This window comes from Carassius gibelio, chromosome A25 (assembly GCF_023724105.1).
Source record: "Carassius gibelio isolate Cgi1373 ecotype wild population from Czech Republic chromosome A25, carGib1.2-hapl.c, whole genome shotgun sequence".
NCBI lineage: Eukaryota > Metazoa > Chordata > Actinopteri > Cypriniformes > Cyprinidae > Carassius > Carassius gibelio.
In genome coordinates, this window is record NC_068395.1 from 13,245,686 (window position 1) to 13,257,917 (window position 12,232).

At 39.6% G+C, this 12,232-nt stretch overlaps 1 protein-coding gene across 1 annotated transcript; it reads left to right on the plus strand.

The window, feature by feature from the left end:
• Positions 1–1,166: 1,166 nt before the first annotated feature.
• LOC127947453 (troponin I, fast skeletal muscle) lies at positions 1,167–4,591 on the plus strand. The gene is made up of 7 exons (XM_052544575.1): positions 1,167–1,265; positions 2,118–2,149; positions 2,250–2,286; positions 2,706–2,834; positions 3,426–3,515; positions 3,627–3,803; positions 4,307–4,591. Exons 2-7 carry the CDS (start codon positions 2,142–2,144, stop codon positions 4,391–4,393), a joined length of 528 nt encoding a protein of 175 aa, XP_052400535.1. The 5' UTR covers positions 1,167–1,265; positions 2,118–2,141; the 3' UTR covers positions 4,394–4,591.
• The last annotated feature ends 7,641 nt before the right edge of the window (positions 4,592–12,232 follow it).

Consider the following 12,232-nt stretch of genomic DNA (forward strand, 5'->3'; position numbering starts at 1 on the left):
TAGTTGCCGCTTTTGGAGCAGTAAAAATAGCAGTTTCCCCGGTAACACTGTACGCAAAGCAGCACTGCTTTATCAGGCATTACATACATGATGAAATGAAAACGAGACAAATCAGACCAATCACTGCAGATTAGAGTCAAACAAAGGCGGGGTTTGGAAAAAATGAATCCTTGAGCGAATTGTCTGGGAGTCGTTGAGCAAGTAAGGTAAAAAAAAAATATATATATTATAGGACAATGAAAGTGTTTTTTGACCTTGCATGCAATGTCAACCTGTTGTTGGGGACTCCCAGAACCAAAATATGAACCTTTCATAACCCATAACAGTGGCACTTCAGCAAATCAGCATATCATTATGATTTATGAAGGATCACATATCACTGAAGACTAGAGTAATGATGCTGAAAATTCAGCTTTGCATCACAGCAATAAATTCAGTTTTTGAAATATATTCACATATAAGAGTTTTTTTTTTCAATTGTAAAAATATTTTACTGTATTTTTCATCCATTAAATGCAGCCTTGATGAGCATAATAGACTTTCTTCAAAAATCTAAAAAATAACCCACAATTGTAATTTGACCAAAATAAAAACATAAAACATTACATAACATATATCCTCTAGCAGCACAAGGATGCCCTCTGAGGAGAGTCTGAAAATAGTGCACAGCTTAACAACTGTGTGTTTGTAAATGATCTTATGTTTATTAGTCAGCACTGCTGACTTCGCAGGATCATATTAAGTCGAAGCAGGGGGGAGCACCTCTTTGAAACACAATTAATAAGTGGTTTCTATTAATTACGCATATAAGAAACATGATCATTACAAGACAGGATGTCGGTTCAACCACTGCTTTTTACACTATACACTACTTTTTAAATTAATTTTCTTGGTTATAACCCAAAAAGAGCAACACAGAAACACCAAACACCTGCATGTTAATCACTTCATCTGGCAGAGGAACGTCAGGTCACATCCAACATCCCTCTTGACCTAGTTCTTCTTGGTAGTTGAATCATACCGACATCTGGAAATCTGGTCTTTCACATTCGTCTATTTTAAGCGGTCTGATTGGCAGACATCAGAAGTGGATATTTCAAGGGGCTGGCAAACCAACTGTGTTTAGTTCCTTACCATAAAGAGGGGAGCCGTATGATGATGCCAGCCTTATATACGGTTCTTCAGCGCAGCTCTTCTGCAAGTGTTCTGCTTCCTTCAGGCATTCTTCTTTCAGGTCTGCACGGCTGAGTTACTTTCTCATATAGGTGAGGAGAATGTCTGTCTTTAAGACTTTAATTCCATTTGTCCCACATTTTTGTTGCTCAGTTTTTTGGGTTATTATACACTTGGAAATTATGGAACTTTTGGTTTGGATTTCATCTGCATTTTTTGGATGACAAACATATTTCTGTAAGCAGTTTAAAGCTACCCAAAACATTTTTTTTTTTTTTAAAAAAAGAGGTGATTTTAGCATTAGTTTTGAAAATCAATAAACATATGTAATTCTATGCAGAATTGATTTAATCCTAAATTTGACATATGCCATATGCCAGCTGAATTCATTGCAGTGCATGTTGGACTGTCAAAATGAGCTTGGCACAATAATTACATATTTTAAGTGCACGGTATTTTTGCTAAAATGCTGAGATGCTGACAGAATAGGATTTCTAATGCATTCTGATTATAGCATTGACGCATATGTGAAATAAACAAACAAACATTCAAAACAACCAGTATTCATGGAAAAGCCCTCCTAGATATCTGTCGATCCCCTTTGAAGAGATCTATTATATTTCTGTAAGACATATAAACACAGCAAAATCTGATCTGTGGGATTTATGAAGGTTTCAGACTGGTTGTATTTTTGGCATCTGCATAGATTTTTCCAGAAGCAGGGGGATTGGGGTACTGGATCGCAGTGGGCACACTTACAAGACATTTCCGAGTGCCAGTTTCAAATTAGGAATGCAGAAAATATAACACGAGCTATATGATGCAATTGCATATCGATGCACGCCATATGATGTCTCTCCACGTCACATAAGGTCACATGCTGAAATAATGCATACCATTGTCAAGTCGATTCATAAAAGAGCTCTTTGCTCTGTTTTTTGCAGGGGTGAAGAAAACAGGTGGCCAAGATGTCCGAGTGAGTATATGAATATCTCAGTTGCTTGCATTTCATATTACAGAAATGGGAACCTTTTCTTGTTTTGCTAAATTGTAATTGCGTTATCTTATCATGACAGAAAAAAGATGTCATCGAGCCGCCGGCACCATCTCAAGGTGGAGTAAATAATGCACAGATGCTTTTGATAATAGAATAGAGTCGAAAAGAATAGAATAGAATAATTGTTTTGACTGCATGTAAACAATATTTTACTTTTTGTGGATTATATAATATAATATAATAACTAAAGACCACAATAAATCAATATTAGAATTTCTGCCTTTTAATGTATATAAAATGCAATAATTAATTATTAAATATTGCATGGAATATAATATAATATAATATAATATAATATAATATAATATAATATAATATAATATAATATAATGTTAAATAAATCAATATTTGAATTTCGCGCCTTTTAGCTTTTCACTGACTGCTTCTGTTTTTGTACGTATGTGTTTACTGATGTAAGCAACACTGAGATGGTGTTGTGTGAGATTCAGGGTCTCAGTGATGTATTCGTCCACAGAGTTTGGTGCTCAGCATTGCGAAGGGCATTATGGAGAAAGAAGTCATTCAGATTAAGGTAGATAAGGAGAAATACCTGTCAGAAAACTGCCCCCCTCTGTCCCTGCCCGGATCCACACAGGAACTGCAGGTCAGTTTCCTCATCCAGGACATGTCCAGAAGGCTAAATCAATTCAGAAAACATGTTTTTACATTCTCACATATATATATATATATATATATATATATATATATATATATTAACATTAAACGAAGATTAATAAATAAAGAACTGAAACAAATTTTTATTGTATTGCTCATTGTTTTTTAAGCCCTTTTTTAAAATGTTACCCCATTTTATTTTTTTTATTTCAGCTAGTTTCCAAGGCAAAATTTCTTATTTTCATTTAGATTAAGCTGATGTACTGAAATAACCAAACATAAAGCAGAAATTAAAATGAATAAATCTAGACGTAACTGATATAAATGACAAAACGCACAACAAATTACTAAAACTTTAAATGAAACGTAATAATGAACACTTATTCAAATGTTAATCGTAAAACACTGATGTTTTTCTTGACATTGCTAGCTGTTAATGGTCAGGTATGCTGAGATGTTTATTAGTGCATTCCAGGTGTTTCATAGATGTCTTCAAGTATGTGCAGGTGACTGACTGTATTACACGCTCTTGAAACAATATCTTGAAACAGTAGCTGACTATTTAAACATCGCTTCTTAGGAGCTGTGCAAGAAACTTCACCATCAAATCGACAAGATTGATGAGGAGAGATATGACTTGGAGTCCAAAGTGGGCAAGGCCAACAAAGAGGTGATGTCTGATACTCAAAAACCCCTTATTATGCTGGTGATGATGTTTCTGCTGAGTCTATGCACTGGGTTCTCTGAGCTCTGTTGTGACTGCGGTTTAATGTGTTTCTAGATCGAGGATCTGAAGATCAAGGTGGTCGACCTGCAGGGCAAGTTCAAGAAACCTGCGCTAAAGAAAGTGCGTCTCTCTGCTGATCAGATGCTCCAGGCTCTGCTGGGCTCCAAACACAAGGTGTCTCTGGATCTGAGATCCAACCTCAAACAAGTCAAGAAGGAGGTCAAAGAGGAGGTGAGTGACTATTCCCATGCCCTTATAGTACAGAACAGATATGAAAAGGATCAGCTATAAAGTCTGATTGGGTAAGCCTTGTTCAAAGCTGTTAAAACATCATTGGTACTCCCCCCCCCCCATGTGATACAGGAAAAGTAAATTCTATATTGTAGTCTTTAGGAGCAGAGCTATTCAAGACATGAGCTACTTTTTAATTTCTTGTAAAATAAGTAAAAAGTAATGGAAATCTGTAGGAAGTATTTAGTGACTATATTGACATAACAAATTGCATTTAATTTATTGCTTAAAATGATATTTACTTGGTCTTACACAGTCTTAAATTTCTGAATATATATATATATATATATATATATATATATATATATATATATATATATATAACCCTGAATATATTACTTTTTAGAATAGCAGCAAAAAGATAACAAAATAATATTCTGTATCTGTGAACGTGCAAATATGCTTACCATTGCTTCACACCCAATCGCTCTCTCATAATCCAGGTTGCAGATGTCGGCGACTGGCGTAAGAACGTCGAGGACAAGGCCGGTATGGACGGCAGGAAGAAGATGTTCGAGGGCGAGGCCTAAATTCCCAGACGTTTCTTTGTTAAATTATCGTAGGGATGTGTCAGAGCTGTGCGGTCATTTATCTTTTTGCCATAGTCGTATGTCTTTTCTGCTTTGAGTGCCTCAAGTGAGCATTTGTTTCATGCAGCATGTATGTCCTGAAGGGAATTATGTATCATCGCAGAGTCACTACCATTAAACGAATGCTTTTGAGGAAAATCCTTTTTCGTGTTTGTTTGGTCGTCCCACTCTTTTCCTGTCTATGACTAGTGGTTTGCTATGACTTTAAGGAATAAATACTGTATTGCATCTATTACAGCAGTCATTTCTTAATTTAATTTAATTTAACTTAACTTAACTTAATTTATCTTGGTGTGTTAAGCATTGTTTCCGTTCAAAGCTCTCTCACACACACACACACACACACACATGCGTCTAGAAAGAAGGGGAATTGACGAGGATGAGCTCGGGATATTTCAGGAGCTTTGAGTCTGAAGAGGAATCCACTCCCAGGATCTGCTGAGCTATCAGACTAAAACATGTATATCCTATTTATTTATTTTTCTCCCTCTGGGGCTCACTAGTCTTTTCAGATCTTCCTAGTGTACTGCCCTCTCCTTCTCTCATAGGTGAGCATCAATCCAGAACTCTCTCTAGATCTGAATGTAAAGGACAAATGTCAGTCCTTGAGTGTGGATCTTTCTTGTTGGTTAGAAACACAATTGCTTACATATCATGCTCTAACTGCTTGATTTTTTAGTGTCTAATAAGTCACACATATTATCTATTAATGTTCATGAGCAGATAAAATATGTGTAAATACGTGAATATAAGTGTGTTTGCAAAAGTTATGAATTAAATGATAAAGTATACATTTTGATTGCTATGTTTGTAACAGTACCCCCCTCCCCACGGCCCGCTCCTGAGGGCCGGGGACCCTGATGACGTGGTGGGCGTCCTTTTCCCCTGGGAGCTGGCCGATTTGGATGAATGGAAGGTATCAAATAAGGTGGGACGCAGAAACGTTCCTCTGGACCGTATCCTTCCCAGTCCACTAGATATTCCAGCTGCCCACCACGCCACCGGGAGTCCAGGATGTCCTTGACTGTATAGGCTGCGCCGTCATCTAGGAGGAGGGGTGGCTTCAGTTTCGCCAGGTTCTGTGGAGGGAGAAACAGAAGGATGGTGAGGTTTAAGGAGTAACACATAGGAAGTGGGGTGAATCCGGTACTCAGGAGGGAGCTGGAGTTTGTAAGTGACCGGATTTATCTGCTGAGTGATGTTGAATGGGCTAATGAATGGTAAATGGTAAATGGACTGCATTTATATAGCGCTTTCAACAGACCACATGGCCATCCAAAGCGCTTTACAATTTTGCCTCACATTCACCCATCCACTCACTCATTCACACACCGACTGCGGTGTCAGCCATTCAAGGTGCCATCCAGCTCGTCAGGAGCAGCTGGGGTTAGGTGTCTTGCTCAAGGACACCTCGACACGTGGTCAGGTGGAGCCGGGGATCGAACCACCAACCTTCTGGTTTGTAGACAACCTACATGAACCACTGAGCCACTGCCGCCCCATGCTAATGAATCTGGGACTGAGCTTGCGGGCAGGGTAGACGCAGGCGAATGTCCCGGGTGGACAGCCAGACCTTCTGACCGGGTTGGTAGTGGGGAGCCTCGGACCGACGAAGGTCGGCTGTAGTTCTGAATCTGCGAAGTGCCCGCTGTAGTTGGTGGTGTGCTGCGTCCCAGACCCTCTCGCTCTCCCGGAACCAGTAGTCGATGTAGAGGTGTCCTGGTGGGCAACCCGGCGGGGTGTTGTTAGGGGGTTCGGCTGGAGGAAGAGTCTCAACAGACCAGGTGATTGAAGCGACAATGATATCGTCCGGGAAGATGGGTTCTGGATTTTCAGAGCTCTCATCGGGAGCGTAACATCTGGATAGGGCATCGGCCTTCACGTTTTTTACCCCTGGGCGGTAAGAGATGGTAAACTGGAAGCGGGTGAAGAATAATGCCCAGCTGGCCTGTCTATGGTTGAGTCTCTTGGTTGAGTTTCCGGGAGAAGGCGGCACATGGATGGAGGCGGCTGGGATTCCCCCGCTGCTGGGAAAGGACCTCTCCAACTCCGGAGGTTGAAGCGTCCACTTCCACCATGAAAGGCTGATCGGGGTCCGGATGTACCGGGAGTGGGGCGGTCTTAAAGGCTTGTTTGAGGGTTTGGAAGGCTTCAGTGGCGGTTGGAGTCCAGGAGAGAGATTTTGGCTTTTGGCGGGGAGAAGGTTGGTAAGAGGGCTGGTGATGGTACTGAAGTTGTGTATGAATCGTCTATAGAAATTGGCAAAGCCAAGGAATCGTTGCAGCTCTTTGATGGTGGATGGAATGGGCCAGTCCCTGACTGCGCTCGCCTTCCCCTCGTCCATCCGGATGCCACTGCGGTCGATGGTGTATCCAAGGAACTGCACTGAGGGCTGATGGAAGGAACACTTTTCGGCTTTGAGATAGAGCTGGTAGTGCTTCAGGCGTTGCAGGACCTCCGCAACATGGCGCTGATGTTCTGCCAAGCTCCGGGAATAGATCAGGATATCGTCAATGTATACAAAGACGGACTTGTGGAGGAAATCCCGGAGCACCTCATGGATGAAGTCCTGAAATACGGAGGGGGCGTTAACAAGCCCATACGGCATGACGCAGTACTCATAGTGGCCAGTAGGGGTGATGAAGGCGGTTCTCCACTCGTCCCCCTCACATATCCGGATGAGGTTATAAGCGCTGCGGAGGTCCAACTTGGTGAACACAGTGGCAACACGGAGATGTTCCAGGGCAGCAGGGACGAGGGGAAGTGGGTACCAGAACTTAAGAGTGATTTTATTGAGTGCTCTGTAATCAATGCATGGTCTCAAACCTCCACCCTTCTTAGCCATGAAGAAGAAGCTCGAAGCAGCAGGGGAGGTAGATGGACGAATATACCCTTGGGCCAGCGCCTCCTTGATGTATTCCTCCATGGCCTTCTCCTCGGGAATGGATAGGGGGTATATCCTTCCCTTTGGCACTGGTTCACCCCGCCGGTGTGGAGGCAGCTTGGAGGCCCGCTTAGGGCAGAAGACTTCACTGAAGGGGCGTAGCAATGAGGAATGGTGATGGATTGATTCTCGACAGTGGTCTCAATAGATGTGGAGTAGACTGGAAGTGGTTCAGGGGATCGTTTGACTGGAATTGGACAACCGGAGATGCATGATTGAAAACAGGCTTAGCCCCACTTCAGGATTTCGCCCGTTTTCCAGGAAATCACGGGGTTGTGCTGCTCCAGCCACGGGTACCCTACGATAACGTCGGCGGTGGATTCCTCCAGAACCAGCAGATGGATCTCCTCATGATATAGAAGTCCTGTTTGGAGGGAGATGGGACCCACACAATGACGTATATATTTCCTGCTTAGCAGCCTGCCGGTTATTGTGTGGATGGCGTGGCTGTAGTAGGGAGTTTGAGCTGACGGCAGAGGGCGCCGGAGATGAAGTTGCCGGCTGACCCAGAATCGAGGGGGGCGGAAACTGGAAGAGACATATCAGCGGCAGTAAGTGTCACAACAGTGGTGAGTGGTTTCATTTGGTATCTTGAAGGGAGAATGGCACTCACCATGGGACGAGGAGGATGGATGGGGCACACTGCTATAGTATGCCCCGGAGCTGCACAGTAGAGGCACAGATTCTGGGCCAGCCGTCTTTGACGCTCCGCCATAGTGAGGCGGTAGGAATCAACAATCATAGGTTCGCTGGCTGGTTCTGGGGAGCTGACGTTATCTGGTCGGCAGAGTGGAGTGGAGGAATGTGCCTGGTCCTGGTGCTCGTCTAAGCACGACTGCATACGAGTGGTGAAGCGGATGGACAGCTGGATGAATCACTCGAGGCCGATGGTATCCTCTTATGCAGCGAGATGCAACCGCACTCGGGGTTCCAGTCCTTGATGATAGGTCATCAGCAAAGCCTGTTCGTTCCATCCACTGGAGGCAGCCAGAGTCCAGAACTGCAAGGCATATTCATTGACAGACATTTTTCCTTGTTTTAAATTGTACAGCTTCTCACCAATAGAAGAATTCCAAGCAGGTCTGCCGAAAACTTCACGGAAATGGTCGAAGAAGCTAGAATAAGACTGGATAACTGGGTTATTTTGACAAAGACTGGGTATGTGTGTGTGGCTTTTGTAGTGCAGCGTTGGCGAGTGGGTGATGAGGAACAGGTGGATGTCATCTAGTACTCCGGTGAGGGTGTGCGCTGTGATTGTGTGGAGGCAGAACCTGGCGTGTTTGTAACAGTTTTAAATTGCTATGCAATATTCATATTCAATTTTAATTGATATATCATGTGTATGATAATCAAATGACAGATTATTTTTATTGATACAATCTGCTAAGTATTTGTGTGTGTGTGTGTCTGTGTGTGCATATATATAACTATATATGCAAATCTTGGATGATAATACGAAATACTATAATCTTTAATTGATTTTTAATTGAATACAGCAGCTAATCTCTGGTATCAATGACCGTTGGACTTGAAAAGTCAGGTGTCAAATAAACTGTCCATGGGGACGTCATAAGTCTTAATTTAGACTCAGGTTTCCCTGTATTTTAAGAACTATGTAAAAGTACTTGTCCTGGATTTGCTGATTAACTCAGATGCCTTGTTACTGATATTTAATGGTTAATTTCCATCCAATCCAGGGTGAGAACACACTAAACCGCCGACATATTATTTGAATTTGAAATAAGTTTTATTTTGTAATTTAATGTATAATATATAAATGTAATTTATTCCTGTGATGCAAAGCTGAATTTTCAGCATCATTACTCCAGTCTTTAGTGTCACATGATCCTTCAGAAATCCTTATGATATGCTGATTTGCTGCTCAAGAAACATTTCTGATTATTAGCAGAGTAGGAAATAGTTGTGCTGCTTCATATTTTAGTGGAATCTGTGATACGTTTTTTTCAGGATTCTTTGATGAATATTTATTTAAAATAGGAAGCTTTGAAATGTGTTAATATAGCAATTTTATCTGCAAAAAGTTTACATTTAATGAAAGAACCTCAACGGCATAAAGAAAAGGAAGATTTAAATTACTGTATTACATTATTATAACAACTTACATTGAAGTAGTCCCCTGATACAGTAATAGTGTCATGTGGAAATACCATGGTACTTTTTAATGAAATGTTAATAAATGATTCCAGTACCATAGTCATGTACCATTTCATTTACATAGTCCCATTGGAAAATACATGGTAAATGTAAATGGTAACACCATAGTACCATGCCCCCCCAAAATAAAACATGGTAATTGCATGGTATATTATGATTTTTTTTTCTCAGTTAATTTCACTTTGCTAAACATTAGTGAAAATACTCTAATTAAGGATGTAAAAACCTGATGGCTGAAACAGCCGGTTATTAATATGCAAATCACATTCTTACTAAACATACTTTGCTACCATGTTACTGATAGTATCGAATGGCAAAACCATGGAATTTATATACTATTACCTTGAGATGAAATTGAACTACCATGGTACAGTTAAAAATGTCCAAGAACATTATGAACATGTTATTATGCTTGATTCTATAACTGATTAAAAACATATGAAATCTATGCTGTATGTATACAATAATCTGTCTTGTTTTAGTATTATTAATGGGTTTATTATTGCGAATGTCAGTTTTTTGGGTTCCTTTGTAAAACATGAGACTTTTCAATGAGAACTTCTGGCAAATATTTAGATTAAAAAAAAAATAATAATAAACTATCCATCTCAGTCATCCCAGCTGTTCCTACTACTTACAAATAACTGACAATTTCATTTTTTCACAAAGTCAACACAGGAACCCCCAGCACCCTTTTCACCTCAGGACCCTAAACCAGTTCAGGCTTGCACTTTCACACCCATCCCACCCATAAGCTCCTCTTTCAGAACCCAGGGCTCTCATCGCCTCCATGTACGGTCAAGCTGGTCTGGATTTAATAGCTTGTGTGGTCATGTGCTCAGGGACCCTCTTAGATTCCTCCAAGGAGCTCAAGTGTTGAACTGCGAGGAGCTGGTTTGCTAAGAATATCTCTGACCTCACTGCACCAAATGCAAGAAGATGCCAAACTATGCTGAGGGCACCTCATTTCCTCAGGCACTCAAACAGACACCCTGAAACCTAAAACAAACCTTATAACATTTAGAAGATTGAATTTCAGTTTTAAAAAAAACTTTTAAGTACATATTGTTTTCATCATTTTTTTCACCTGTCTCTGTATATTACATCGGAATCAATTGCAAATGGTAAAAGTTTTCTATATGGCTAATGGGGTCCTTGCTGTGACAAATTATTATGTCAGTAATTTCATGAACCATATGCTCCCTGGCATTTCTCAGTCACATGAACTTATGATAAACTGTTGTTTTTAACTGGCACATATAGCCATATGAGAACAGGTAAGTAATAACTACAACAACAGTCTTATGATAATGACAGTCTGTGACCTATTTCCACCAAATGAGAAGTCGAATGCGAAAAGAAAGTCAAAATGTTGTGATAAAGTCATAATTATGACATGGAAAGTTAAAATTGTGACTTTTATCTCATAATTTTCTTTTACATATTTACATTTTTGACATATCTCATAATTTCGATTTATCTCATTGACTAAGCATGTCATAAATTTGACATTGTATCTTCCATTTTACAAGTTTATGACTGGAAGTTTGAATTTCAAACTTGTCTTTTCATCTCATAATTATTATTTTTTTAATTACTATTACAATTTTATATTTTTAAGACTTAGTTTTGACAACCTAATTTTAACTTGTATTCCATAATTATAACTATCTCATAATATAAACTTTTTATGTCATAATTATGATTTATCAAAGCACTTTCAGAAAAAAAAGCTTATGCTTGTGCAAGTGGCAGACGACATACAGCGAGTGCTTTTTATAAACAGAGCAATACGGTTCTGTTACACAGTTATTGCTCTTGGTGTGAACAACATCAATACGACAGGAATGTGCCTGGGTCTCATCTAGTGTTTGTGTATTTGGCCATTAGAGGGCAGATTAAGTCATAGATTTGTGTGTTTTCTTTATCACATACTATAGGAGACATACAAGATTAGTACAAATGAGGAACAGAAAGGAGACTGGCCGCAATAGTAACTTCATTTCTTCTTAATGTGATGATATAATTATAATACTAATTATGTAGTATACAAAATGTTATTTCTTTTGAACATTTTATTTTTAGGTTGTTGGAAAATAGTTAACATGAATGCCGATATCCTGTCTAATAGGTAATAATATTAAGTATTAATTATTAATAAATTGCATTTAATATATATATTATGTTAAAATGCATAATGAGCATTATCAAGGCGTTATTTTATTTATTTTTATTTTACATTTTTTTAGATTTTAATTTACAGACAGCTTCAAAACATTTTATTTCTAGATAAGAAAACAGATACATTTTCTCTTTCTCAGACTGTATTTAATTAATTTATGGTCTAAACTGGGGTATCAAATAATGATAAACACTTGAGGGCATTCTGAGAAAAGAATGAAGTCACAGGACATTTTTAAAACTCATTTCTCCTCATTTTAAGTTCTAAGATGAAAATCCCAGTCATTATTCAACATTTCATTGCTTAGAGTGGTTGGGTTCAGTTAGTGTATTTCCGACTGGACAAGCAAACAGGGAAAAATAGGATTCATGTTTTAGATAAAGAAGTAAGTAGGGGAACCTATGCTTGCCACCTTGCTATACCAAGAACTAAAACATGTACTCTCATCAAACTTCCTGGATTTGACAGTGAATATACC

What these genes read in the sequence shown, in the direction of transcription:
- LOC127947453 (XM_052544575.1), top strand. An exon ending in GATCCACACAGGAACTGCAG is followed by an intron (nt 2,835 to 3,425) that starts GTCAGTTTCCTC and finishes ATCGCTTCTTAG; the next exon opens with GAGCTGTGCAAGAAACTTCA. An exon ending in TGGGCAAGGCCAACAAAGAG is followed by an intron (nt 3,516 to 3,626) that starts GTGATGTCTGAT and finishes ATGTGTTTCTAG; the next exon opens with ATCGAGGATCTGAAGATCAA.